The 27,491-nt window shown below is 36.0% G+C and overlaps 6 protein-coding genes across 24 annotated transcripts in view; 3 read left to right on the plus strand and 3 right to left on the minus strand.

Annotated features, from left to right (window-relative positions):
- Nucleotides 1-2,163, plus strand: part of LOC139108383 (serine/threonine-protein phosphatase 4 regulatory subunit 1) — a 110,926-nt gene extending 108,763 nt beyond the window's left edge. For all 6 annotated transcript variants that reach the window (XM_070666612.1, XM_070666613.1, XM_070666615.1 and 3 more), the window contains 2 exons: nucleotides 29-299; nucleotides 384-2,163. In XM_070666612.1, the coding sequence (XP_070522713.1) occupies nucleotides 29-299; nucleotides 384-565 (453 nt within the window). In that variant the 3' untranslated portion in view covers nucleotides 566-2,163. The remainder of the gene's footprint in view (nucleotides 1-28; nucleotides 300-383) is intronic.
- Nucleotides 2,057-5,138, minus strand: LOC139108385 (putative leucine-rich repeat-containing protein DDB_G0290503). Of its 4 annotated transcripts, none has more exons than XM_070666619.1 (5): nucleotides 5,005-5,138; nucleotides 4,668-4,804; nucleotides 3,883-4,506; nucleotides 2,885-3,723; nucleotides 2,057-2,813 (listed from the first exon to the last, which is right to left on the minus strand). In XM_070666619.1, exons 2-5 carry the CDS (start codon nucleotides 4,762-4,764, stop codon nucleotides 2,355-2,357), a joined length of 2,019 nt encoding a protein of 672 aa, XP_070522720.1. In that variant the 5' UTR covers nucleotides 4,765-4,804; nucleotides 5,005-5,138; the 3' UTR covers nucleotides 2,057-2,354. The 4 variants fall into 4 exon arrangements, with proteins under 4 accessions (XP_070522720.1, XP_070522723.1, XP_070522722.1 ...); XM_070666622.1 differs by lacking the exon at nucleotides 5,005-5,138 and having other exon boundaries at nucleotides 2,885-3,535; nucleotides 3,629-3,723; nucleotides 4,668-4,949; XM_070666621.1 differs by lacking the exon at nucleotides 4,668-4,804 and having other exon boundaries at nucleotides 5,005-5,104.
- Nucleotides 5,125-6,327, plus strand: Mrpl12 (mitochondrial ribosomal protein L12). The gene is made up of 4 exons (XM_070666628.1): nucleotides 5,125-5,261; nucleotides 5,593-5,830; nucleotides 5,927-6,058; nucleotides 6,137-6,327. Exons 1-4 carry the CDS (start codon nucleotides 5,197-5,199, stop codon nucleotides 6,251-6,253), a joined length of 552 nt encoding a protein of 183 aa, XP_070522729.1. The 5' UTR covers nucleotides 5,125-5,196; the 3' UTR covers nucleotides 6,254-6,327.
- Nucleotides 6,328-6,527: 200 nt separating this feature from the next.
- On the plus strand, nucleotides 6,528-13,503 carry LOC139108384 (pyridoxal-dependent decarboxylase domain-containing protein 1). Its single transcript, XM_070666618.1, has 10 exons — nucleotides 6,528-7,124; nucleotides 7,266-7,487; nucleotides 7,799-8,212; nucleotides 8,303-8,584; nucleotides 8,675-8,746; nucleotides 8,872-9,108; nucleotides 9,182-9,526; nucleotides 9,702-9,987; nucleotides 10,062-10,319; nucleotides 10,409-13,503. Exons 1-10 carry the CDS (start codon nucleotides 7,059-7,061, stop codon nucleotides 10,657-10,659), a joined length of 2,433 nt encoding a protein of 810 aa, XP_070522719.1. The 5' UTR covers nucleotides 6,528-7,058; the 3' UTR covers nucleotides 10,660-13,503.
- Nucleotides 13,504-13,930: 427 nt separating this feature from the next.
- Nucleotides 13,931-24,064, minus strand: Chd64 (calponin 3). The gene is made up of 4 exons (XM_070666626.1): nucleotides 23,879-24,064; nucleotides 14,911-15,047; nucleotides 14,599-14,803; nucleotides 13,931-14,355 (listed from the first exon to the last, which is right to left on the minus strand). Exons 1-4 carry the CDS (start codon nucleotides 23,930-23,932, stop codon nucleotides 14,185-14,187), a joined length of 567 nt encoding a protein of 188 aa, XP_070522727.1. The 5' UTR covers nucleotides 23,933-24,064; the 3' UTR covers nucleotides 13,931-14,184.
- Nucleotides 24,065-25,878: 1,814 nt separating this feature from the next.
- LOC139108380 (dystrophin, isoforms A/C/F/G/H) overlaps nucleotides 25,879-27,491 on the minus strand; it is a 344,440-nt gene continuing 342,827 nt past the window's right edge. For all 11 annotated transcript variants that reach the window (XM_070666608.1, XM_070666601.1, XM_070666600.1 and 8 more), the window contains one exon: nucleotides 25,879-27,462. In XM_070666608.1, coding sequence (XP_070522709.1) covers nucleotides 27,365-27,462 — 98 coding nt within the window. In that variant the 3' untranslated portion in view covers nucleotides 25,879-27,364. The remainder of the gene's footprint in view (nucleotides 27,463-27,491) is intronic.

Raw genomic sequence — 27,491 nt, forward strand, 5'->3', positions numbered from 1 at the left:
TAACGCTTACAAATTTTAATTGTTTTAGATTACAGAAATAATGTTCTATTTATCCACTGAAGACGCTTTAGTGACGTCCCTTATTCACGAGCTTCGTGAAACTCTAGTTTTAGACGCTAAAAAGTGGATACACCGGCAAACTTATGCATTAGTGTGTACACATCTGATTCGCAATAACGCGATCACGACAGACAAATTTTCTAAAGAAATGTTACCATGTTTAATAAGTTTGTCATGCGATAGAGTACCTAACGTAAGATTAGCCGTGGCGAGAACTTTAGCGACAGATGTGATAAGTTGTAAGTATCATATATTATTCAATATATTGCAATATATTACGCTAATTCGATATGACGTCTAATTTTGTACTTTTTTTTTTTTAGTGGACAGTTTGGACATGGAAACGGTAGAAGAAGTGGAAAGAATACTCACAAAAATGCGTGTAGATGCAGACCGAGATGTACGAATGCTAGCTGGAGGCGAGGAGCAACAGATAGACATACTGGGTTATTGTTCCTCCGACGAGAATAACCAAATCGAACAACCAAGAAATATACTATTTTAATAATGATGTATTCTGATCTCATGGATCACGACAAAGTCACTGTGGTTTTATATATATATAAAAAAAAAAGAAAACAAACTTTATATATACAATGTCACAAGATGCGCCTTGGTTCTTCCACATGAGTGACTAGTTCTTGTAAATGATAAACCGCACGTGCAACTAACTGAACACCAAGGTTTGATCACAAACTGATACGTATTAGATCTACCGGACAGTTGCAACAGGTTTATTTTTAGGAAGGACGTTAAAACAAAGCTCAAAGTTGTCAAGCATAGCCTTCACGATTTAAGTTGAGTGATAGGTAAAATTGCAATTTATGATGACGACTAACTGGCGTTCTTTTAATCTAGGATAGAACTGTGAATACCACTGCGCATTGTGATTGTTGATAATGATTACGTAATGATGCATTTGTATGCAAGCATGAATGCGAAGAATAGGTGCGTTTTTATCATTGTGATCAATTTATATATGACCTCCTAAAGTCAAATATTAAGTAGCTAAAGCATTACGTTGACATGGTCCTTTTCTCATCCGCTTACTTCATTTCACGAATATTTGATTATATTATTCGGTATTATACCGTGTATCGTTATTATTTCGTATCACATGTTTTTATTATGCACTTAGTCAAGTATGAAACGCAGCATAGCATCAAAATATGAATTAGGTATTGATAAGGCGCATTTTTCTTAAATCAACGATATTTAGAAATGTGCCATGCATCAGAATATTTTTCACATCGTGAAATAATAAATACACCGGATAATTGACAAATCGCGATTTCTATCGATAGTTACATATTATTAAATGTTCATATTAAAAATGTGCATTTTAATAAACATCATTTAAATATCCAGGAAGAAAAAAAAAATGTTGATCTGTTTGCGATTCCAGACATACATTCGTGACATGATGTTCCAATTGTATTAACATTCGCTGTATGAATATAATACTTTGCATTTGTTAATATTTTTTAAATAAATTTCTTACAGAGAGTACTATCATGTCATCTAGCTTTATAATAGATAAATTATGTGTTGCTTACAATAAATTAAGCTTTATATTACATTTCGTTTAATAATGGAATAAAAATATAAAGCGGACGATCGAATTTTATTAACATTTTCTACGTCAATCACTGAACTCATAACATAAGAAAACAATGTATTATAGAAAGACACTTTATAAATATTGTACGATATCAAATTTTATAACATGCAAAACTGTGCGGATTGCTAATAGAGCGAAGTCCCGCGCCACCTAATTACGAAAAGGAAAAGAAACATTGTATAGGTTCGTATCTACATGTATGAAAAATATAAACACTCGTTAACATTTTTTTCTGACATGATTATTAGCAAGAGGTGAACAGTCGCATCCTCATGCGGCTTTGTAACAATGAATATGATGATTGAGCTGCGACAGACTTACTCTTTAAGCAATAAACGCCCTCGTTATTTGTGAATACTGCAGATGAAGGAGATATTGTTTAAAATCCTGTATAATATATTATGTATTTGATAAGGAGATGATGAAAAATATACATCAAGCGATTTGTTACAATTATGCGAAATTATACGACATTTGTGTTTTACGTTACGACAAGTGCAGCTACCTAAAGTTCTATGAATTTTAAATTACCGAAAGAAATAGTGTTGTGTAAAATAGTTATTTATTGCTTACTACATTACGTTTTTTGTTTTTTAATAATTAAAACTCCGACAACGCGTTATTGAAATATTACGAAGTATTTAATTGCCGATCGCTGTTTGCCAGAATAGTTTCAAAATATACCAAGAAACTTATTTGGAGGGCAGGCCGGCAGTTGGCATGCTTTCTCTTCCATCTCGGTTTCCGCGTCGTTGCAATCGTAAAGGCAATGCCGCCACCTGATCTGTCGACCCTTGCCGCAGGTGACGCTACAGCTGCTCCAATCCATCCACCTGCCCCACTTAGAACGCGATTTCTTCCCTGTTTGATATTCTCCCCGCGGGAGTGTTGAGTTGCTAGAATGCGTTTGAGACGTTCTTTTACCAGCCAAGGGTGCTTCCTTCGCGAAACGTTGGCGGTTGTTGATTTTGCCGATCCTGAATGCGGAACTTAAAACGTTTTTCTTTTTCAAGGAAATCCTTGGCTCTTCGTCGAAGACTTTCTGTGAAGGCGCAGATCCTGCATCTTTAGAGGAATTTTTCGTGTCCAAAGTCTTATTACGATTATTTATGTACACTTGCAATTCGTTTATCTGAAAAAAAAGTATTTACTGGTAAAATATAATTTGCGAGAGAAAACGAGCGTGATCAAGCGATTCCTTACCTTGGCAATTAATTTTTCGGCTAAATTCTTAATTTCTTCGATAGATCTTACAGCGCGATTACCGCGAGTCTTTTCGTATCTCGCCTTACCACGCCTTCTATTTTTAATCGACGTTTCTTGTACAGGATTTTTTAAATGTTCTGAATTCGTTGTATTCTTTTTTTTTAAATAGTGCTTGAACGTAATTTCCTGATTTCTTTTTACACGTAATTTATCGTCCAAATCCACAGATATTTCATTCGTGCTATTGTACTTTTTATTTTCCATATTTTTATCGTTTTTCATTGCCAACACATTAGATGTAACCGGATAAAACTCCATGTTATAAAACGATATATTTTTAGAATTACTTTCCGGGACTGACGTGTTATCTTCTTGATTTAGTTTTTTTAGCATAGTCTCATCAGTCTTCGTCCCTTCAACAGAATCAAAATTCGGCGTGAGTTCCAGATCCGCAGCGTTAGGATAAAAAATTTCGTCGTTCTCATTAAATTTCGGTAATACAGTTGAACTGAGGCTCATCTCGACAGAACGTTTTGCCCAATAATTGGGATTGATAAATGATGACTTGTTCACAGGAAGTTTTTCGATACGTACGCGCGGTTTTGATCTTCTAGTTTCCGCGAAGGGTAATGTGAGGGTGTTCTTTTGCTGTTCAAAAAGACTTGTGTTATAAATTAATGATGCTTTTTCCTTCTGATTAATTAAATCTGCTTCATCGATGTAGGCAGTATTAATACTAACATTTAAATCGTTACTGGCTTCTCTTTTTCCTATTCTGGACTCTTCGAACGTTTTGGTAACCATTCTGATTTCTCGAGCATTTTTATTTCTTCTTCCTGTATAAAACCAAGAATAATTTCAAACTGTTTCCTAAGTAAAAAATTAATTAAGTGTTCTAAGGATGTAAGTAACAAGAACCTTACTTCTTAATTTTTATCTTAATATCGCACGCTTGATTTTGAATTTTATTAATTAAAAGATTAATAAAAACGTACTCGATTTTGAATTGCTCGATTCCTTCTTGGCTGATTGATGAGACGACCTCAAGGCATCGTGCTTCTTTTGCTTTCTTATTCCAACACGATTTTTTGAATGCCCAGCGTTTCCTTTCACACGTTTCTTAAGATATTTATTTTGTAATGAAACCTTCCGTTTGCGTCGTGAACGCGGGGTAACGCTGTCAACGACAATATCAAATTGATTCTCAAGATTCGAATAAGATCTTTCGGAAGTCGAATCGCTGAACGTGCTAGTCGCATCAGTCTGAAAAGTTCGAGGAAACGAATCGAGCAGCTTTAGAAAATTTGCTCGACGATGAACTGGCTCGCTTCTCTTGATGCGAATGTGATCCACAGGACCCTGACTGCTCGTGTCATCAAGATCTTCTGTTATAACCGGACCGCTAAAATCTATCAAAGTCCTACTTGCGCTGGCGTTTCTACATCTCCGTTCAAGATCAGTATTTTTTGCCGCTTTAAGTTGTAAGATCTTGTTCGGAAATGCTGATGCAACAGTTTCAAGTGATTTGTCACCACGAAGAAGTCTTTGCTTCCAAGTGATTCCAGAGCAATCATGAGTCGGCTTGTGTTCTCCAGGATTCGACAGGAGAGTGTTTTGCTCTGGAAAAAAAAAAATATAAGATCAAACGTCGTGCTTGGATGAATCAGTTATGATATTAGTTCTGAAAAATTCGGAAGGATCGATAGAGAAGTGTGATAATCGCGCAATGGGCACCAGCATGCGTTTTGCTTTCTGCCACGGCGAAGCGAAAGATGAACACCAGTATCCAAACAGCCGAGCAGAATGTCAATCTCGGCATAACACGATTCGCTGGGAAGGATCCGACAAGCAGAACGAGATCCACGATGCGTTGTCATGAGCGTTTCTCAAATCTTTCGTTCACAAAATGTCAAGTGGCTGAAACAGACATGCTTCCCTTTGTTATTCTTAATTTTATCGGCGAGAAAGTAGAAACGAAATAACAACTTGAGCTCACGACTGTATCCATATTCAGGGTATTAAAAAAAAAATTATTAACGCTATAGTTCATTGATAGAAATAATATTGAATTATTAATTAAAAAATAGAGTTATTATTAATGATTAATAGAAAATTACTTTTATTCATGTCGATAGAATAATTATCGACGGACGCTACCGAGATCTAGTAATATTTCGAGCGATCAGCTGTTCCCTTGGTTGAGTTCGGTCAAGTCTTCACGCAAATCCACGCGAATCGTCACGCCGGACGGCATTCGAATTGATATATCTTTACGTTTTGTCGAAAACGTATTTACTATTTGGCTCAACATGATTAACACGGTTCGTCTCATATCTCGACAAAGCCTTCCTCAATTCCGCCGATTTCATAAATGGTAAGTTGAAACTATCGAGGTAATTACATAACCTAAATTTGTACCTGCTTATTTCTACCGAAAGACTTGTGAAAATTTCAATTAAAATCGAATTAATTTAACTCGTTTAATGGTTTATAAAAGAAATTTTCTTAACTGCATTTTTTTTATTTTTAATTAAATTTTTTTTTTATCTATGTTGAACGGTGAAAATTTGTGATTATTTTCAGCAAAAGCCTTTTAACTGTTTTGTAGTTTTTGTATATGGCACAATAAAATATCTAGTGAAACAACAAATGATATAACGATCAATATTGCATATTGTAATTAAACGATTTTATTTGTTGTATAGCACTATTCGACAAGAGGCAAGCGTAGCAGCAGCAGCAATAAAAACAGCATCACCACCTTCGCCGCCTCTCTCACTTGATAATGAAGCGGTAGATCCAAAGATCGATAAAATAGCAAACGACATTACGTCTCTCAATCTGGTAGAAGTAGCACAGCTCAGCGATTTATTAAAAAAGCGACTGAACCTACCAGATGCACCTGTTATGCCAGTTGGAGGATTTATTGCCTCATCCCAAGCTGTAGTTATCACAATAATACTTTATAGTTTATGGAATTATGCGTTAAATCTTGTGAAATGTAACAATCAAGTATTTAACTTTTATTTTTCTTTTTAGGAGGACGAAGAGGTTTCTACGAAAAAGGTGCAGACGGAATTTACCGTTAAAATGACGGCGTTTGATGAGAAACAGAAAGTGCCGCTAATTAAAGAGATAAAGAACTTGCTGCCAAACACAAATCTCGTTCAGGTATTGAGTTGCGATTTTTAAAATATTTATTAGCAGCGGTATTATTAAAAGACTAATTTTTATTTTGTGTTAAAACAGGCTAAAAAGTTTGTTGAAAGCGCGCCTGTGGTAGTGATGGCGGATATGTCGAAGGAAGAAGCCGAAAAAATGCGGGATGCTCTCACAAAGGTCGGTGCTACGATCGAGATCCTATAACTGTACATGTGGATTCACACATATTGTTACGTATATGTAATATTATAATAAAAATTTACGTTGACTAACAATAATTCTGCCCACAATACTTAGAAATTTACGTGCATTTGTATTGCTTTTCTTTAATATATTTTAATGATTATTTTTTTATTGTACAGCGTGATCAACCCCTGCTAATTTTAGACACTATCGCGATAAACTGTGCGAAGAAAATAATCTAATAGATAAGCGATGGAACAGCTAAGCTATCGGGGAAAAAAGAATGCGAGACGGAAAGATAAGGAATCTCTATGAGTATCATTTTATTAAAGGTATTTATTAAAAAAATACAAGCTGAAATATGTTTAATAAGTAAGATTGAAAGTATCGACTCCACGTAAGAGACTCTCCGTTTACTTTTCTCGATGCAAGAGAGGAACGTGATCGGAGAGAAATATTTCACGGTCTTTCGCGAATTGAACGAATGGCGCTGCGGCGGCCATATCGATGAACTCAGTGCTGTAACGCACTTCGTGATACTCGTTGAAAAGTCCGCGAAAACTTCAGACAGGCTAAATCACGGAACTCGGAACACGTCGAGACAGAACTCGGTGCTGCCTTTTATTTCATTCTTTCCATGCTCTCTCCCATTTTTCGGCCATTCTGGAGAGATTGTTAATCCGAATCTGTCTGAAGTAAACCGTAATAAAATTGAGGCTCTCGCGATACCGTCGGAGGCCGCTGCTCCAAGAATTCCAAGCACGGGCGCGACCGATCGATTGTCGCCCGGACGAGGACGTTACTGCCGGCCACGACTACTGCCACGATGGCCGAGGAGGCTGACACAAACGATAACGCGGTGATGGGAAGTGCAGCGCGGAACATACCGGAGGTGCGTAACCGCGTGGCGATTTTGGCCGGACACCGCGACGATCGGTGAGATGGGGTGATCGCGGTCGTCGGCCGGTCGCTCTCGCGCTCACGCGACAAAACGGCGTAAGGTTAACCCTTGTGGGTGCTCTGATTTTGACAGGTCGGCGGCACCGGCGGTGACGGCTCGCCGACGACGGGCGAGGTGGGTGCGCTGCAGTTCCAAGCGTCGCAGGTGATCGCACGGCTCGAGCGAGCGGTGGAGCGCGCGGCCGACGGGGTCGACGACGACAGCGATAGCAACGTCGGCGGCACCACGTGGAACAACCCCTCAGGCTTCCTGACGCAGCCTAAGAAACCGGACGAGATACTGGCGTTGATACAGGTGTGGGCGGCGGAAACCGATCTCGATTGCGTGCTTTGATAACGGGGTGATAGATAAATAGTTGCCCGTCACGTGGAGTGTTTTGCACGGTTGTTTGCTTATATGAGTATTTCATGTTCGCCCACGATGTCTACTGCGACGACGGCGAAGTCGATGCAAATTTAAATATTTTAAATTGTTAATTTTTAATTTATCTGCATCACGAATTCATTTACATATTTTTTATTTAAATATTAAAGATAAAGCTGAGCGTAACCAATATTTATTAAAAACCTGAGAACACTTGCTTTAATAGAAATTTTTTTTTGCAGGACTTGGTAGTTCACGAGGACGCACCGCAGCCACCCGAGCCAGGATCTGCGGACTCGCCGATCAGTCAAATCACCGCTCTACCAGCTCTAACCGAGGCAGCAAAATTGGCCTTGGTCGCACATACTATTTCGGCGTACGCGGTAGCGCTACCAAAATCACACGCGCAAAAGCTCGCAGGACGTCTCGCGGCTGACACAACGAGATGGCTCAGTCATATCTTCCGTTTCGTCGACTGTGCCTCCTCGTTCCACGAAGATCACTTGGAGGGTCTGGTCAGAGTAACGCGACTCGCTTTACATCGAAAGTATCCGCGATATATGGAGGAGGGTTTTACCGCACTCGTGTCTCAACCACCTCTAATCTACAGCTCCGTAGCTGCACCCATGGGCGTCGTTCAGCATTTATGTAGACAGGTAGTATTTTCGGTCTTTCTCCTTTTAATTGTCGGGACTGAATATATAAGGTATATATAACGCGTTAAAGATACGGTGTATTTTTTGCAGCTCTCCTTGCCACTTCATTGCATAAGACCAATTCCGCATAACACTATGTTCGGCTCAAGACACACTATGGACGTCTCAGCATTGGAGCGACGCTTAGCAGAAGATACCCAGTCGAACAACGTTACGCCGTTGCTAGTTTTAGCTGAAGCCGGCTCAGTGTTGACGGGTCATTGCGACAATATTACACGATTAAGAGCGATATGTGATAAATACAACGTTTGGCTGCATCTCAGAGGGCACTCGCTAGCTGCGCTCGCGTTAAATAATTCGGCGAAAGATCTGGTACACATTTACAGCTTAATAAAATTTAAGAGTCTTTAAAGTTGTTAGATATTTCTGGAGAATATTTCTAAAAATCTGTTTGTTTTACAGCCGTCGAAAATAGCGGATAGCATTACGTTACCACTCGGAACATGGCTTGGTGTACCGTCGCTACCAGTGGTTGTATCCTTTAACTGCTTTAACATACTTTAGAGTTTAATTTCGTATTAAATAGAAACAGCAACATAAATAGTAATATAATATTTTAACTATAATTTCACGGTAATTTCCTTAATTTTTACTTATAGACGTTGTACAGATTAGCAGATATTAAAGGAGGAAGGCCTACTCCAAGAGATACTACTCTGTCATTAGTTTCAGGATTAATGGCGGATTCCTTGTCGAGACGACTACCAACTTTGCCTTTGTGGACCGTTCTGCAAGCTTTAGGTCGAGACGGTGTACATAATAGATTTAAAAGATGTTTTTTGGCTGTGGAAGAATTATATAATAAGATTAAAGAATTTTCTTGTATTAGAATACTGGTATGTTATCAATTTTTTTAACAGAGTATTTTGATTAAATATTTATCACTAATTTTTTTTATTTTTTTTTCAGAGTCAAACGCCAGGCGGTGAAATTGAATCCTATACCTTAAACGAATATCTAGTAAACCCAGTGAACAATTTACAGTTATTCGAAGTAGTAGCTAATGCATTAGTTTTCCAATTCGTATCTACGAATAAGGATCTTCAAGCCACAGATCGTGTGCTGCCTTATTATGATAAGTTGAACTCTTGGTTGGGCCAAATTCTTCAGAGAGACATTGACAATATACAAATAGAGCTTTGTGATATAGAACAGTGCGGTGTTGCGATTCGCATCTGTCCCCTGGAAAATCCCGATCAACCGCCCTCGGCCGAAGATATAGATAATTTAGTGACTTGCCTGGAGCAACAAATAGTAAGAATATTTTCTATCGCTATTAATGTATTATACTTATTAATTTTTTTTCAAATTAATAATTTTATTTAATATATTTTTATATATTTAACGTAGAAACATAATAGAAATGTGTTATTATAGTTAACGATCGTTGTGAACTTATTAATAACGCTATCGTAATATTTTTTTTTAGGAAATCTTACTAGCAACAGTGGAACACAAAGATACCTTTGTACGTTTAGTCTCGGAAAATGATTCTTTACATTTAGTGGAAATGCCAGGTTGGGCAGGTTTAGGAGGTGTACGTTACGCACCGCCCACCTGGATTCATGTTATGACTGATCAAGCAAGGGAGGAATTGAATAAATTAAATATGCAATTGGTCGAAACTTTGCGCAGTACGGACGCTGCATTTTCTCTCGGGGAAGGTGCGGATGGTCTAGCTTGCGTTCGATTTGGCATGGTGACACAGGACACGGGTAAGTAGGTTCTTTTAGCATCATTTTATTAATTTCTTATATGTGATTTATTTTTTTTTTAATATTATTTTCAGACGTGGCCGAACTATTGTCTTTAGTCTTACAAGTTGGTCAAGAAGTGGAAGCTAGTTCTAAAATGATGGATACTATTTCCGAAGTTGTGAAGAGAGGTATTGAGACGGCACAAACGGATCTAGAGAGAGAAAACGCGGAAAAACTGTGGCAAGAGGGTATTCTCAGGCATGTTCCCGTCGTAGGAACTTTTGTCAATTGGTGGAGTCCTATTTCAAAAGAGACAGGTGTTCGCGGACGTAGTTTAAATTTGCAAGCAGGTAATTATATTTTTTTTTATACAATAAAGATAGTCATAATAATTTGTGATTTGTAATAAATAGAATATTTTCAATATTAATTAAAACAGGTGTTGTGGAGAGTACTGAGAACATTTATAAGTACCACATGCAGTTGCAACCTAATTTCACGAACAGTAACGGCTCCGGCGCCAGAACTCCGCCTCAACCGCTAGTGCAAACTCCAGTTGGTGCTAACAGTCAGAGTCACAGTCGATCGTCGAGTCATTCTAGCCTACAGAGCGGTAAAAACGTACCTCTAATAAGCAATGTAAGTCCTCAGCCTCAAGTAGAGGAAGAATCGGCACAAACAAATTCGTAGTAAATTTTACTGTTCAATGAATCGAGAATCCACTATTCCAAGTTGTTAACGTGAAGTGAGAACAATGCTACTTGAAATGCTAAAACGTTCCCTCTAGGAGGTACAGTCTTTAACGAATTTTTGACCGTAACTTGTATAGATTATTAATTGGGTTAAGTAGACCGAAGTGCGATTTAATTTTATTTTGCTGCTGGTACTTTTGACTGGTTGTTTCTCGTCGAAGATTTTTTGCTCGCTTTTACGTATCCATTATAATAATGTCTTCGTAATCTTTTTCACGCAAATTTCGTAAACTTTCGCTATTATTTGTGCTATTGAGCCTGATTTAATCATGGCATGGTCCATGTACTTATTAGACTGATAACACGTAGCAGCAGTGGTGCTTTTGTAATAAATTTATATAAAATATTTCTTGCGGCGTGATGATTAGAACAAAATTAATATCCCTCTTATTGATTATCTTCTACTTGCACTTTATTAATTCACAAAATAATATATTCTCTTTATAACATATACATATATATAAAAGAAATATGTTGCAAGAAACTTATTTATTGTTGATTAGTAGAGTTTTTGTATATTATGCACTTTAATTACTAACCCTTTTTCAATTAGCCTAGATTATACTTAGTTTTTTTTTATCATTAAAATTATCCGTTATGGATTTTTTAATCTTTTTAAATGTATAATTAATTTTCAAATTAACGATACGCACTTGTTAAGTTTTACATCTTCGTTCATAAGCACAATGCTGCAAATAAATTGTAATAAAATATATAATATATTTACTTGATTAAACTAAGTCCATTAAAAGTAAACTATGTATATTTTATCTTTTATGAAGAACATACTTGAATGCAAATGAAAGACAAAACCTTCTGGTGTGTTCGAACAATTTAAACAACTCGCCAAAGAAACATGTATTCATATGTCGAATAAGAGAATCGTATTGTTGCTTTTGTATCACATAATCGATGATAATACCAGAAAATGATTCTATGAGTAAGATCAATAAATTAATTATACTGCATTAAGAGATTGTTCGTTAAATCTTGTTGAAAAATATCGAAAATTCAAACAAATGAAGCAGTATATGTATATTTATGTACCAAACTTGTAATAAAGTATTGCTAAATGAATAAATAAAATAATGTAAAACTTAATATTTTCGTAGCGCATAAATCTTACTTAAAAAAAAATTGTGTAAGATCGAATCGACATCGTTGCTTTTTCCGCGTTGCAGATTAATTTTCTCGTTATGATGCATCTTATTAGATAGGTACATACACCGAAAAGCAGATTGGCATTTTCTGTGGTGACAGCGGCTAGCGTACATAATCCTAGGCGGCAGAAGCAGGAGATGAGAGAACGGGGAGAAATAAATCTTCGGCAAAACGGCCGGCGCGGTATATACAATACATGCAGTAAATGTGAAACTCAACGTGCACGACGCTATAATAAAGTCACGTTCGCTAGCTGCCGTTGCTACATCTGCCTTTCAGCGTACATACATCCATACTTCATCGATGGCAGTTATTCTTTCTATAGCAGTTTTTTTCACTGTAAAGAAAGTAAATGTAATTGACACACGCAAAGCTCACACTTTTGTAATGCCTAATGTTATTAAATAGTATATTAACATTCGAATAAATAATATTTTTTAATTATAAAAAATAATTAAATCTTGAATTACAATTAAACTAAACCGGTAATTTAATCGGTAATCATTCGGTCATATAAATGGTTGAAAAAATCAAATTAAACTAAATGATAAGTCCGTCAATCTCGGGATTTCACGGTGCCGAGTATTCGAAAATGCTCGAGAATTATAATGAATAAGTTGTGACGCTGACAGAATGCTGTTCCCGCCAATTTCGTGGCCACGTCCCCTTTTACAATGGTTGCCGTTCCCGCCAACGCAGTAATCACGCCCTTTTTGTAATGGCTGCTACCTTCCACTATGATCGCGAAATTGGCGGGAGCATTTTAAAATACTCGACACTGCGAAACCCCAAGATTGACAGATTTATTTTTGTTTAATTTAATTTTCTCGACCACTTGTATGGGCGCATGATTAAATTACCGTTTTTATTTAATAATAATTAAAGATTAAAATTATTTAATTAATTGTTAATGTATTTTTTGTTTTCGATAACATTAGGCATTATTAAACGTGTGCTTTGCTTTTCATTGTATGTACGAGTGTAAGAGGATACCGATGGTAGTCGATCGCCACCTGCAAATCGAGGTAATAATGGGATTCAACCGTCATTTTATTTGCCAGTAATACATTTCAACTCAAGTTTAATCAAACGAAATATCGCACGTCGGTGTATTTCTATTTTAAATAATTTCAAGACATATCAAGTTTAATTTCTATCTTTATACTTTGTCTTAAATTCATAGCATAATCATAAGCAATATTTAATATAAAAATTACTTATTGATATATCATTTATTAACTCATTATCAGTATATTATAAAAAATTATTATTGTTCTAATCTTCAACATATATTTGTACAAAATACTTAATATATAATTATACATATATAATTATTATCTCTTTCGTACAACACAAGTTTGTATAGAATTATCGTTATTTGATTTCATTGTAACTCGAAATGTTCAATAGGACAACTAGCAGGTAACTCCCTTCGTTGTACAATATACTTTGAAACATTCAACAATTATAGTGGCTTTAAGTTAATGCTAACGCACAATATTTTTTGTTCCTTTGTGTTGTGTAAGAATGTGTAATTTCTACTCTGAGAGTCTAAATAGTCGCATTTGAAGTCGCGAAATACATTAACTATAATACATACCAGTAATGTATGTATGCTATATGTAAGTAAAAAAGATATTTTCTTTTGAAATGTCACATAACTGAGAAAAGGAATATAAAATATTACGTACGTTTAGGCGTACTTACATTAATATACTCACGTAAGTATATTATTCTGAATTATTCTCTCATAAATGTGAAGTAAAAGTAACGAAAAATTAAATAGTTTGCATCGATACAAAATAGATGCGGTTTAATCTTTGGATGCACCTAGCAAGTTTATAAAAATTTACATAGAAAAAAATTAGTTTAATAAATCTTGGGTTAAATATATTTTTAATATTGCACAGAACATAGTATAAACTTTTTCTAAAAATTGTTTAAAAGAAAAAAAGAGGGGTACGATAAATTGTTAACATTGGAATTAAAATAAATGAGAGCAAATACTGTATAATCTATGAAAAACATTCTCATTATGCGTCCAAGGATTAAATCGTCTTCTTTTTTTTTTTTTTTTTAATATTTTCTATCACTTTTTTAATTTTAAGTATCTTATATCTTCTTTTATTTTGTTACGGTAAAGCTACCTTCCATACCGTTTAGTATACCTCATTTTGGACCTCGTTAACATCTATTATGCGATAAGCTACGTCTAAAGGAGTACTTATTGCGGGAATAAAGTCAGGAAAAGATATAAGAACAGAGCGAGTTTGCCTCACGCGCGAATACGGAGGCAGGTGATTTACATGTGTCTGGTGTTTCCAAAACTGATGCCACTTTGATTGGCACCCTTATTACTACCATATTGTAGGCTTATCACTCCTTGTCCGGCCCTCAATTGTTCCTCAGTAAAATTGCGTACATTTTTATCCGCTTCTTTAGGTCCGATGCTTGGTTTACCGTAATGACCCGCCTGCAAAATTACATCTTATAGAATATCTAATCGGTGTTTTCAACATATTATAAATAAAAGAGTTAAGTATATTTTAAGATATATTAAAACAAACTAATTAGCAGATTTTTATATACAGTATTAAATAAATTTGTAAACGAATTTTTATTTGTTTCATGCTCATTGCACAAAGCTGATGATTCCGGTAATTCTAAAAAAACGTAGCGGATTAATGGAGAAATTACAAGTCGAAAAATTACGTACCTTCCTTCCAAGAGACTGCAGGCAGATAACGACGGAATTTAAATTCTGTCTTTCCCAGAGGTCTACAGTTTGGAAAGTCTCTTGCGGTGGAACGCCTAATATTTTTGCAGCCTCCAAGAAGGCGTTTATATTCTCCATGCATTTGAAGGCCAGCGATGTCTTATTAATTTTCTTCACCGAGCCTTCTTTGATATCGTTCACCAGTCTAAAATTAAAACGAAATTTCATAGATGAAAGGGTTTTTATTCTCGTATTTTCAACGATTTTTTAAATTGACAAGAAAATATTAGTTTTTAATTTCTTTTTTAATACCTGCAAAGTAAAATGCCGTCTTTCAGGATCTCATAAAAATTGTCCATGTCTCCATTGGTGTTTATGTTCTCGCCTGTAATCGTCTTGATCCATTCCAGACATTCCTGCGCGAGCTCCTCGCTGTACTTGCTATTGATCTGTAACACAAAACATTCGTTATACTTTTAAAGTGAAAGCAAAGCGGCAAATATGCCAGTTTTTTTTTTCGAGTTCTTGAAGAACGGTTTCAATACTTTATATTATTCTGGAATGCCGGTTATTAATTATGTGACGTGCCAATGTGCCAAGTAATGCATCCTGTAGACTGTGACAAGAACATTACTGGAGTCAATGACCTAATCTAACGCAATATCAGCAATATCAGTTCACTATTTCATTTCATTTTAAGAAATGTAGAGAATAAGTGCAAAAAAAATATTTAAAAAATTAATAAAAAAGCATCACCTTTTCCCAAATAACAATTATATTTTTATTATTGGGAGTAAAATTTTTATATTAAAAAAAAAAGATTTAAATTATTCCTGTCATGTGCATTGCAACGGTAAAACAGTCTAAGCGATTATGAATCATAAGAAACAGTTTCAGCATTTCACTGCATGAATAAATGTGAAATAAATAATTACGTGTTTCTGTTGAACGATTTAGAGGCGTGCCTAATTTATATACATTTATACGCATTCTCTAAAAAGGAGCAGTTCAAGTTTCTCTCCAAGCACGGATTATTGGCATTCAGCTTCTGCAGTATGCATCTTCCGTTAGACATACGGTGCTTCGGATCGTGATGTATTTCGAATCAGTCAGAGAGTACTTTACCACATCGCGTCAGCAATGTTCTCTTTCGCTTACGAACTCTCCGTGGATTTCTGATGGTTAAAAAATATTACTCTTTCTTTTCTTTTTTAGTTTAACTTTTTAAATCTGACCTATTTAAATTTGGTCTAACAATATAAAAATAATTTGCAATTAATTAGCGGATGCAGGTTTCGGTGCGTCACCATAAAGGGATTTGATGCCAGCACAAGACTATTTCTGTGGCGTGTTTCTTCTGAAAATATTGCTTTTCATAAATATCATAGACATATAATGAAACATCCTGACGTACTGATAGACAGACTCATTAAGTCTGCGCTTTCGCTACTTTTGTTTAAATTTATTTGATATTTTTCTGTAAGAAATATATCGATACAAATATTTTATAACAGATTCTATTGTAGGGTATGGAACGTCGGAAAATTCCGTGGTCAATATCGCAACACGAATCTCGTGCAGGATATCCTCGTGTACCTTTACTTTCACCTGAGACGTCACCCAGACTGTCAAAGAATTAATTGGCATTCAGCTTGCTTGTTCGAAACTTCCTTATATGTACACGTTAAGTCATTTAGCGATTTCAACAGTTTCGCCGACAGCTTCGCAGAGAAGTAAGTAAGAATGTTGTGTAAATTGAGTGTCTAATACATTTTTATAAACTCATCTCTCACAATTAAATTGTACACGTGTATTTTATAAATTTATTGGCGGGATACATTTAATAACTTTGAAAATTTTGCATATTGTTTAAAATCATAAATAGATATGTCACGTGTAACGCAAATTTATTTAAAATATTAGATGCTTTATTAGATTTAACTTAAAAAAAGAAAAAAAAAACTACTGCATGTGCGATTCAGTTCGACACGTTCTACGCGCGGAAGTTTACTTTCGTATGCATCCCGTATAGTTGCACATTCCTCGACGATTATCGGAGCGCTTTCTTTTAAAAAGTTATTTGTCGCGATACCGTCAGAATGTGGAACGCGATCGCTTCTATATTTAGGCGTTAAGTAAGTGCGCGATAATTTCATTAACGTGAAAAGAGAGTGACAAGGGCTTTTAGTATGCGCGCGAAAGGCGTGTGACACTTTGAACCGCGTGCTTTTTCCTGCACGGACGTTAAGTGACGATAACGGTGACCGGCCTGTGTTAAAGCTGGCGCGTAGCTTTACTTAATTAAATTGTTTATCATCGCTAAAAAATTTATGGCATTGTTTACTTCGGACACGATATTACAAAATGGATCATTACTAAGACACGCACGCTTGTAATCTTTTACGAGACATTTTTAATATTTTCTGATAAGAGATTCTTTTAATATAATACTCCTTTCGTATATTTTTACGAAGATCTTTTAATATTAAAATGAGGATAATAAAATTAATATTTTACACGAGAAAATAATATTCTAATTCTAAATTCGTATATTGATAGAATTTTCTGTACCCCGTACATTAAATTATCGGATAGTTGCCTATCTTATCAATATCAAGGTTGTGAAACTTGTAAGAATAATCAGTGTTGTAAATATGCCGTAGTAAATCAACCACTGACAAGTACTATCCCAAAATTAAATAAAGAAACGTAATAAATTTCTAAAATAATTTCTTACTCCAATATTTCTCTTAACTCTATTTTTTTTTTCTTTTAATTAAATAACGAATAACTAAAGTGATTTGACTTACTACAATGCGTTAGAAGAATATTTCAGCGGAAAAATTGGAAAAGTGTGATCACAGGAAATAAGATAGTAGAACTTTAGAAACGTTAATAAGAATACCGTGTAGTATTTAAATCGTCTTGATGATCTAATCAACGACAAGGCTTTATCTCATAGAAACCGTTGCACAAATGATTTAACTCTGCTACGTGATCAGAAACAACAGTTACCTTCTATCGGATTCCAGGAGAGAAAAGAGAAAACGAGGATGGAGATATGTCTAGTCTTCACCAAGACGAATAGAAAAGGAAAAAAAAAAAAAAAAAAAAAAAAAATTTAGAAGAAGGGTGTGACATGAAACCGCGCAGATGCCTTCTCGTGGTACCGTTCGATCTCGAGTTCTGACCTCTCTGAACAGGCTCCCTAAAGCACAAAGGGCGTGGAGGGTCTTCGTAGAAATTAAGCGAGGGTCGCCCGCGTGGTCGCATATCACAAAGGTGCGTTGTCACGAAATTCAAACGCTGCAGGTAAATTTATGAACCACCACGCAAAATCCATCAGCATTATTAAAAGGCTAATCACATTCGGTCGCGTTAAATAGAATAAAAAACACGGTACGCATTAACAGTTAGAAGTATAATATAATTACATTATCTTATTATTTATAGAGCAATGATTTTTAAAATTGTTACGTTCAAAATTGTTTAAAAACGGTGTTCCGCGTCGGAGAACTGATACGCGTTTGCTTCTTCTAAGCACCGTCATTAACATGGTTACAGCGCGACGTGTTTACAATAAAATAATTATCACGCGTTTTCACCACGTGCTCTTGCAACGCTGACATTGACGCTGCGTAATGACATGCTCGGATATTCACTGTCACAAGAATTAGGTCAGAGGCCTGCTGCCGTCATTGGAGCCCAGATCAGATTGAACAAACTACTTGACTTTGTCGCGATGAATCGAGTCATTTTAAGTATTTATTAACTAAACAGATCGTAATCTCACCAGATGCTTGCCAAACGACTCAACGGTAACACATCTTAGCTAATCAAGAAGAATGTGACAAATTGTTGTACGAAACTATTTAGAATTTAATTTGTAATAAATAGAATTTAATTTTTTTTTCTCATTTTAATTTCTTAAATGCTGCTTAAATATCAACGTGCAAGACTCGCGTCTGATCTTCATATTAATAATTTATATTTCAGTCGAAAATTCTCTTTAAAGGACCAGAGTGTTATCCTTAAAAAGTGCAGACTCGTTACGATCGAACTTATCGCGAATCGATGCAACACATATACACATTGCCAATAAAATTGTCGACCCACTTTGTAAGGTCAATCAATTGCATAATCCTTACACGACTTATTCGAGTTTTTCGAGTTCTTAAACGTGCGTTCTGGGTGAAGGTTGCCTTGTTGCTCTTGACCATATAAGGACTACTCTAAGCGCGAGAGAAGCAGTTGCTTTTAAAGAATATCGTCCCGTATGCCTTAATAAAACTGTGACGAAAAGAGATATCGTAAGTGCCATTTAATTACATCTAATAAAAAAAAAAATGTTCGAGCACCAAGTTTGCTTTCATTAATTCATTATGCAAATTGCGCTGGAATGTAAAGGCGCTCGATTGAAGATCTTTAATTTAATATTGTGCGGGATACCGTAACTCGTGCACCGTGTCATTATCTCGAAACGGTCTGGCTTTCCATGCAATTATGTAATTCAATCGGTATTACAATTTGATGGCAAGTCACGCGAAACTGATTCGATTAGCTAGCCGTCAACGTATTATTGACTCGACCTACGTCAGAATGTGTACGTGCACGTACATAAGTTTCTATACCGTCCGGTCAGTTGAGAACATGAATACATATTGAGATGTTCATCATAGTGAAACTCAGAATAACGTCATCTTTAAATTCACCCGTGATCACGCTGAGGTTTAGCACGTTATAAGACGTATAAGACATTACATTCTCGCTTTATGTATGAACGAGTAATAAGAGACGAGCAAGGGTCAGCACTCAAGGTAAATGTGCATACGTGTTTTTTTCCTTTTTCTCTAATTTTTACTTAACGTCTATTAATTATCAACGTACTTCTATTTAAAAAATATTTTTAAAAACACGATTTTTTTCTGTAAGTATATATCAAGTGCTTACATTAATTTCTTTAACTGTTAATTATAAATATGAATAAAATCCATTTCATTAAAGACTTTCGCGCGCGATCTTGTCTCGATTATACGAGTTGGTTCTGACAAGAATCATGGGAACCGTGGCCATTAATTGAGAAGAATGCAAGGCAGAAACAAAGGGTTCCTTCCGAGGTCAGTGAGGTCTTCAGAACTCGGTCATCGTCTACTCCCGATAGTTTAACCGCACAGTTCCACCACAGATTCTTTTTCCCTTTCGAACTCGGAACATAACGACTGGTGTTCAAATAAAGTTGTTACATACGGGAGTGGTCGAGCAATTCACTCGAAAGGAGATTATTCACTTAAGTATACATATAGTAATAAAATGTACGTGCGAAATATCGATAATTACAGTTATTTGCCGACTTTATGTCACCCGACAGGGAATGACATAAGAAGGAAGCTATGCCGAAGTGAGTCACACGCGGAGAAAGTTTTCTGAAAGATAATCTCTCGATCTGCAAAACTTCTGCAATACGTTTCTACAATTTGCTAATCCGTTAGAATTAATTCCGTGATTATAAAAATTTTTGCTAATATAATTTTCTATAAAAGAAATATGTAATATTATGTTATTTTACAAGCACGGCGGAACGTGCGATAAATTATGCAATGACCATTGAACAATTCTATTGATAAAATTAATTGAGAAATAAATTTTATAATCTTCGTCTTTTATATGAAAACATTGTCGTCAGATTGTATATCAAACGACTTACTTAATTGCTCTTCGCCTAGAAATGTGTAAGAACGATAAAGCGTACGTAAGAAACTTTATTCCCCATTATTCGCTCCTAAAACGGAAACCACTTTATTCTACTTCCGGCCGTTAATACAGATATCCTCTTCGGGATGAAGCATCTCTATTTTTAGACTGCGGATATAATACCACACGTTCATCGGTATTCACAGAAAGCGAGGCTCTACTATCAGTAAGTTATCATAAGCTCGTATTTTAAAGAATAAGCTATAACGTAATTGAAAATTGTTTACACGAAAGGTATGGACGAAGCTGCAAGTAACGTCTATCTGAAAAGTGAGGAAGATATTCCGCATATCGCTTCTCGCGAATAATGATAGTGGATAAGAATATCACGTTTCGAGATAAATAATATATTTAAAAAGTTCGATATATGTTTCGCGTGTATTACTAACAGACGCTTAGGTATTTCTGCAAATATTTGCTATTCAAATCCCGCAAAGTCACGGATGCCTCGCGATGCAAAATCGCGATGCAGAAAGTGCTGAAGTGTTCGCTTCTTTTGACCGTAGGTACGATAATATTACCTGCGATACCCGAAGTGCTGATCGAGGCAGTGTCACGCCCGCGATAATATTCGATATCGTGTCAATAAACGTAAACGTTTTCAATTTCATTATTTGTTTCAAGGAAAAGTTTATTCCTCGAAGACCACGACGCGTATGATTGCGAGTCAGTCATTATCATGTACATTAATTTCTTTTTTTTTTCTTTTTTATTTTTTAACCTAATTGATGCAGACTGGCACATTGAACCTTAATAATTGTGAGAAGCGTCGGTCATGCTTCAGAATTCTCGACAGATAATAGCGTGTCCAACGCGAGCTTGAGATACATTGTACTGTATATCTTAAAGTTGTATTTATGAATTTAATCGTGATTAACGTGTTTCACAATCAGTGTCAATCCGCGTCTTCTCTGAGAAGAGAATAGATAAAAGTTGCAAAAGATTCCATGTTTTAACTTTTTTTTTTAGAGTTAATGAAGTTCGAAGCAACACTGATCGCAAAAACATGGCAGCTTTTTAATGTTGAACAAAGCTTGGGTATTTTTTTTTTTCCTTCGCGAAATTCTCGTAAGGCAGTTCAAAATGCGCAGCGTCACAGTTAATCTTAATGCATACGTCGCGACGTTCCAAGACAAATGATTTTGTACCGGTGAAATATAACGAGCTGGCTCGAACTGCATTCCGCAGACGATAAGCATATCTTGGCTCGTAATGAGTGCGAGCCTCTCCACAAACCTTCCTGCGAATGTCTTTAAGTATTACAAATCGCAAAACATATTCTTACTTAAACAGTTCCCTCGTTTCTTCATCGTTCAAACGCAAATTCTTTACGACGGCAATCATACATGTCATACGTATCGTATGATTCACAGAAATATAATAAGCTACTGAAATTGCATAATTCTTTTATGAAAAAAAAATTAGAATATAATCTTAATATCCAAGCTATTAATTAAACTCAATTCCTCAGTTTCCACGAGAATCAGTCACGGAATAAATTTTACACTCGGTAATGCCACAAGATTGATGCTATAAATTAGCAGATGAATTTTCTGCAACGATTCTCGCAGGGTGAGAGATAAGGCAGTCGAACATTAGTCACGCACGAGGAAGGACGGGAACTATCGGTGCTCGTTGCGGAATAGCAAAGTTTCAGGTGCTATATCGTGTACAAAAAGTGCATCAAAGGGTGCCGAAGAGGGAGAAGGGGCCCAGGACGAACGGCCGAAGAAGTGTACCATGGCCAGCGAGTTTCGCGAGGGACGCTCCCTTCTTCGGCAACTGGGTCTCATTTTAATTCCCCTCGAAAGAAACGACTGGCCTAGCAGCTGTTGCAGCTTACGAAACCCGTGCATCGCTGCAACTCGACGGGATATTTGAGGTGAGAAAAGGTAATGGATCTTGCGACCCGGAATGAGAGAAGAACGCACGATTTAGAAGTGCGTACAGGGAGGTCCTTCTTCTTTTTCTTTTTTTTTAATAATTTGTTAATAAAATTTCAAATAACTTCTAATCATTAAATTAATTTGAATTGATCAATGCCGCGAATTATAAAAATGCTCGACTTGGATTCAAGTTTAAAACCATTATTTTTCAATAGAAAAATGTTGAGGTAAGTCGTGTTCTTTAAATAAAAAGTTTCAGCTATAAACGTTATCTCTACTTTCAATTTATGTAGAATTACCGTAAATCTACATCGAAATAGCATGAGTTTATCGCGATTATTCACATGTCGAATGCACAATGCAAAATTTGCATCAATTATTTCTGCACTTTTACCATTCGAGAACGAGTTACTAAATAATTAATAGAGTTTTTTCTTGAGAATTTATTCCGCCCGTCCAATAGATGATACGATAATAATATATTCCCGCGAAATTGAGGCAATTTTATTATATAAAATACACAAATAACGCCTTGATAAAATGATTTCTTCGTGCAATCGTGTATCAAAAAAGATTCCGAGTTAAATTAACATTGCAATAACGTTGATACATGTCCTTTATGTTCTTTATGACATCGGAATCGCTTCAGAAATCACTGTTTATCCTCAATTAATTCACGACAACTTCTCTCGAGAGGCTTTTTCATCGCGTCGCATATTTATTTATTTTTCTAACAATTTCGCTTTGTGCCGTGCGCATTGCAACGGGAACCATTCACTGGACATTTGAATGGACAAGATTTAGGTATCTACATGGGTTTGCGTTATAAAGTTGACTTATAACCGGCGAGAATCGCGAAACCGAGCGAATGCATAAAGCGCACGTTCAAACACAGCTGCGAGATAAACGACACGCCTGCTTGGAACTTAAACACAAAGGTTCACCAGGCTGAATACTGTGTCCGGAATTTTTGCCAACTGTTGCGCTTGTTTCCTATTCTCCGTTGATGCAATAACGTCCGTGAAAAGCGCAATGTGCATTAAAATTAAAAGTTGAATTCAAGGAGAATTATTAGCGTCGCCTCGAGCGCGATAGAAGGTAATTAAACATCTGAAGCATTTCACATACTCTCCGGTAATTTATTTTATTGTATGCGCGGGAAGCTCTTAACGAATGTGTACGTTTATCAGCGTGTTGTTAGATAACGTAAACACAAAGTACGTGAACGAATGTCGGGAACAGAAATAGCGATAGCCTGCTTCAATATTTACTGTGTCACACTCGCGCGTTGTATCGGTACGTGCCCTCCTTGCGATATTTTTTTTATATTAACCGATGTATATTCGAGACGAAAATTATAATTACGAAAAGTGTGCAAAGTAGATTGAGCCGTGAACGAAAGAACGGGCTTCTAACTTGTCGAAGTGCGTCGCACTTTATTCCAATTTCACCCAACCACCCCGGCCAGGCGATACCATTCACGTCCGCGCGTTTATCAATTCACGGGGTGGCGCTTGCGCGAAAATGCACCCCTTAGTAGGTCGAGTCCGCGGGTCACGTCAAAAGGGTGCCGCGGGGAAACGAAGGGTTGTTGACTAGGTCAGAAATGCCAGCGACCGTTCGGTGAAGATAAATGCTTTTACCTTTCTCTGCGCCTCGGCGGCAAACCCGGACTTGGCAGCTCTGTTGCAGGCCATTTTTCTCCGCCTCGAGGAAGGGTCGCGTGCTCACGGGGTGGCGGTGAAACTCCGGAGCTCACTGGAAACACGAAGATCCCACGATTACACCTCGGCGGACGCGACCAAACTGGCGGGAGCCGGCGACGAACAGACGACGATCGCAACACGTTCCGACAGAGCTCCTGCAACTCGCCCGACTATTGGCCACACCGAGTATTGAGTGAGCTCTCGTCCACGACACGTGACCTCCGTTCTCCAGACCGTCGACGGAGATGACGTCAGACGGCGAATTCCCGAAGGCAAAAAAGAGCGCGAGTCGCATTTTTCTTTTTAATCCCACGTGAACTTGATCTGGTGCATCATTGTTATATTTCCTATCTAAAAAAGCGTGTGAGACGCCTGAATTGGCTGAATCTCGATTCTATCGTTGCCTCTTAAAACCCAGGCTGATTGATTTTTTCATGGAATAAATATTTTTAATTATGCGAAATAAACTATATTTTGAATTCAGCAGTTATTATTAAACAAGGAAAATACTTACTTAAAAGTAAAAAAAATTTTTTAATTGGTGAATTTTATTTAAACTTTACTTAAAAAAAAGATAAAGATAAAAAATTTGCTTGCAAAGTGCTGTTTTATTTAAATTTCGGTGGCCTCGATTTTGCTGAATCCACGTCTTTTTCTGCTTCGACTTTGACTGTGGATACAATCGCCAAAGAATCGAACGACCTTCTCTGAGGCCTCGTGCAGGCTTCCTACATCGAATAAAAAAATTTACCGCTGGGTCATGGAACCTTCGATGGATATAGGCTATATATGTATCTCCGTATACCTTCACCCGATCCTCATTGTTGCTGCTCCGCCACAGAAACTCGTTCTGTAAATGAAACTGGTATCACACTGGTAGTTCATGTATCCTCATTTTACATTATTTGATTATAAAAAATCGTCATTATAATTTCAGTTAATTATACCTATGCGTATCAAACGCGTCATAGCAAAGAGAAATAAACTAAAAATATTATTTATATTAATATAATATTTTAAGTGCTCAGTTAATTTATGACATTGCTTTAGATCTGGATTCTCAAATGAATTAAATTGTAAATTAAAGGTTTGTAAAATTTAGAATTGTGGGAGTTAGACAGAATATATTGATATTTCTATATTAAATTTTTACTAAAGGTTGTGCGTTACACTTGCTGAGGTTTGTACGTTTTACGGCCGCGCTCAGGTCTATTTACATTTCTACCAGCTTCTAAGGATGTTCGGTGCTCCGTGAGAAAAGCAGCCGTACCGAAAGGAATGCCAGGAATTTACTTAATAACAACTTCTTCCTGTACACGCGCGGCAAAACCAACCAGAGAAATCTGTACTCGCTTTTGGATATCACATATCCTTGCGTTTGCATCTTTTACTCGTGTTCCGTTCAAAACGTGCTGTTTATAATTGCAGTTTGCACACGATAATATAGTATATATTTCAAATTTCCTTTTTTAAAGTTATTAACTAAATAAATGTATAGATATATAATACGTTTAAAAATAATTTATAAAATTAATACATTATTACGTTGAAAATAACGTTTCTTTCATGATCATGCAAAATATTTATTACGTCTAACATTAAAAAAAATAAAAGATTCTTTACAAAATACGTATAGATTGCAATGAGATAAATAAGTTTTGTCTTAAATAATCTTTTGATTAAAAGTGTTACGAGCTGAAACTGAATCAACTTTGCATTCGTGCGCTTTTTTGCTTACCGGTTCACTTACGATTTCCTTTGAAGGATGATTAAAACCGGATCGAGTGGATACCAGTTCAGTTAACGTCCTTGTACCTTGTGGAGATGCTCTGACCGAGAAGTTGGTTTTCGCGTTGACCTATATTCAATTTAAAGCCTTTGCATTTTGATACAATAAACTTTTAATTTCATCAATGATTAGTTATATAAATTGGCAATTTATATTCATATTATTTTTATTTAAGCATTTTGTCCCATATCATTTCAGTCATATTACAATATATTACAAGTAACGTAGTTACCTGTTTGATGTTGTACGCAGTATATAACTTTATTTTTATATGCCTAATCTTCTAAATTTTAATGTGTTATATTTTAATGTATGAAATCGCAAAACCAACAATTTTTTAACAAACTACAGACGGAGCTTAAAAACATATTCGATCGTTTTACACTCTGTCAGGTAAAATCATATTTCTTGTGACCTAACGACGTGAATAACAATTCATTACGTTCATTCGCAATGTTAATCAAATTCGTAAAATATGATAGTTTTTTCGTAGATATGTTTTTTTTACATTTCACAAACAGCAATCTCATCAGAAGTGATACAATAGCATTATTAACATATGGCATTCGCATGATATGTGTAAAAGAAAGAAAACAATGTGTTGTACATTTAATTCATTTAAAATAGTGATATGATATAAAATATCATTTATTAAAAATTATTCGCTCAAAAAAGCGGATCGCAGACTTAATAACAGAATCACGGCGAGCTCACGTTTTAATAATATCGCGGTGAATGTATTTTCTAGACAACTTTGTTACATATCAGAATACAGCCTACAGTTTATCGATTAGGTACTTATCAATATACTCTTAGATATAATAACATTCGGCAGGCTTAAAAAATAATAAACATTGCCGTTTTAAATTCACTTAGAAAGTCTAAAAAAATCGTGTAATCGATTAAAAAATAAATTTGAAAGTCGTAACGCGCATCACTCTGTTTTATTATAAAAGATTCTCTTTGCTTCGTGATTATCGATGTAAAATTTAAGAGCGCCAAATATAATAAGGTCAGGTATGGATACTGTCTATTTCCCATTATGTGTTTGTCATCTAAAATTGCAACATGTACATTGTGTAAGTTACGTCGAGAAAGAGCCTGTGGCAGTGAACAGAATGGGTATGTAAATATAAGCTACATTCTATAATAGATTATGTGATTTGATACATTGCTTTTGCATGCATTGTTAATGATATTTCTTTCCGTGTGGGTGTGTTTTTTTTTATATTCATTATATCTTTTATTCGTTTGTATAGTTTAGCTAGCAAGCATAACAATTGATTTCTCATTACGATTAGTTTTCATGATATGACATGTCAATATGTAGTAAAGTTACTCTCAGGGGATCACCAAAAGCCAAACCATAATCGTCTTATCGATATAATTCAGCTATACAATGATGTATATCAAAACTTATAAAATACCCAAAACCACTATGAGAGGCGAATCCCCTGACCCTGCATTTACGCGGTGGATATACCATGTATTCGTCTCTGATATGCGTTTAGAGCCAGACTTGTTATTGGTCGATAATTACGATTAAACGTCTGCAACGTTTGGATAGTGAATGGATCTAGTATCGATCTAGCCGATTTCTAGTTTCTACCGGCGCGAACGTCGTAATACAATTGTTATTTGAACGCCGGTGGTGGCGCCCGTTGCCCATTCGTCCTGGACGCGTCTTCGGTCATGACGGTTACTAATTCGCCAACAGCTTTTCCTAAGTCCCCTGAAATAAAAAAATTTATTTTAAACATC

This window comes from Cardiocondyla obscurior, linkage group LG15 (genome assembly GCF_019399895.1).
Source record: "Cardiocondyla obscurior isolate alpha-2009 linkage group LG15, Cobs3.1, whole genome shotgun sequence".
In the NCBI taxonomy this organism is placed as follows: Eukaryota; Metazoa; Arthropoda; class Insecta; order Hymenoptera; family Formicidae; genus Cardiocondyla; species Cardiocondyla obscurior.

Excerpts from the sequence above, each read along its gene's own strand:
- LOC139108385 (XM_070666619.1), bottom strand. The coding sequence starts at position 4,764 with ATGACAACGCATCGTGGATCTCGTTCTGCTTGTCGGATCCTTCCCAGC. Across the intron at positions 4,507-4,667 it reads GCTCGGCTGTTTGGATACTG|AGCAAAACACTCTCCTGTCG; the intron begins GTGTTCATCTTT and ends TTTTTTTTCCAG. Across the intron at positions 3,724-3,882 it reads ATCGAGCAATTCAAAATCGA|GAAGAAGAAATAAAAATGCT; the intron begins GTACGTTTTTAT and ends GGTTTTATACAG.
- Mrpl12 (XM_070666628.1), top strand. The coding sequence starts at position 5,197 with ATGATTAACACGGTTCGTCTCATATCTCGACAAAGCCTTCCTCAATTC. Across the intron at positions 5,262-5,592 it reads TTCCGCCGATTTCATAAATG|CACTATTCGACAAGAGGCAA; the intron begins GTAAGTTGAAAC and ends TTTGTTGTATAG. Across the intron at positions 6,059-6,136 it reads CAAACACAAATCTCGTTCAG|GCTAAAAAGTTTGTTGAAAG; the intron begins GTATTGAGTTGC and ends GTGTTAAAACAG.
- LOC139108384 (XM_070666618.1), top strand. The coding sequence starts at position 7,059 with ATGGCCGAGGAGGCTGACACAAACGATAACGCGGTGATGGGAAGTGCA. Across the intron at positions 9,527-9,701 it reads CTTGCCTGGAGCAACAAATA|GAAATCTTACTAGCAACAGT; the intron begins GTAAGAATATTT and ends ATTTTTTTTTAG. Across the intron at positions 9,988-10,061 it reads CATGGTGACACAGGACACGG|ACGTGGCCGAACTATTGTCT; the intron begins GTAAGTAGGTTC and ends TATTATTTTCAG.
- Chd64 (XM_070666626.1), bottom strand. The coding sequence starts at position 23,932 with ATGGCCTGCAACAGAGCTGCCAAGTCCGGGTTTGCCGCCGAGGCGCAG. Across the intron at positions 15,048-23,878 it reads CCGCCGAGGCGCAGAGAAAG|ATCAATAGCAAGTACAGCGA; the intron begins GTAAAAGCATTT and ends TTTGTGTTACAG. Across the intron at positions 14,356-14,598 it reads TGCAGTCTCTTGGAAGGAAG|GCGGGTCATTACGGTAAACC; the intron begins GTACGTAATTTT and ends GTAATTTTGCAG.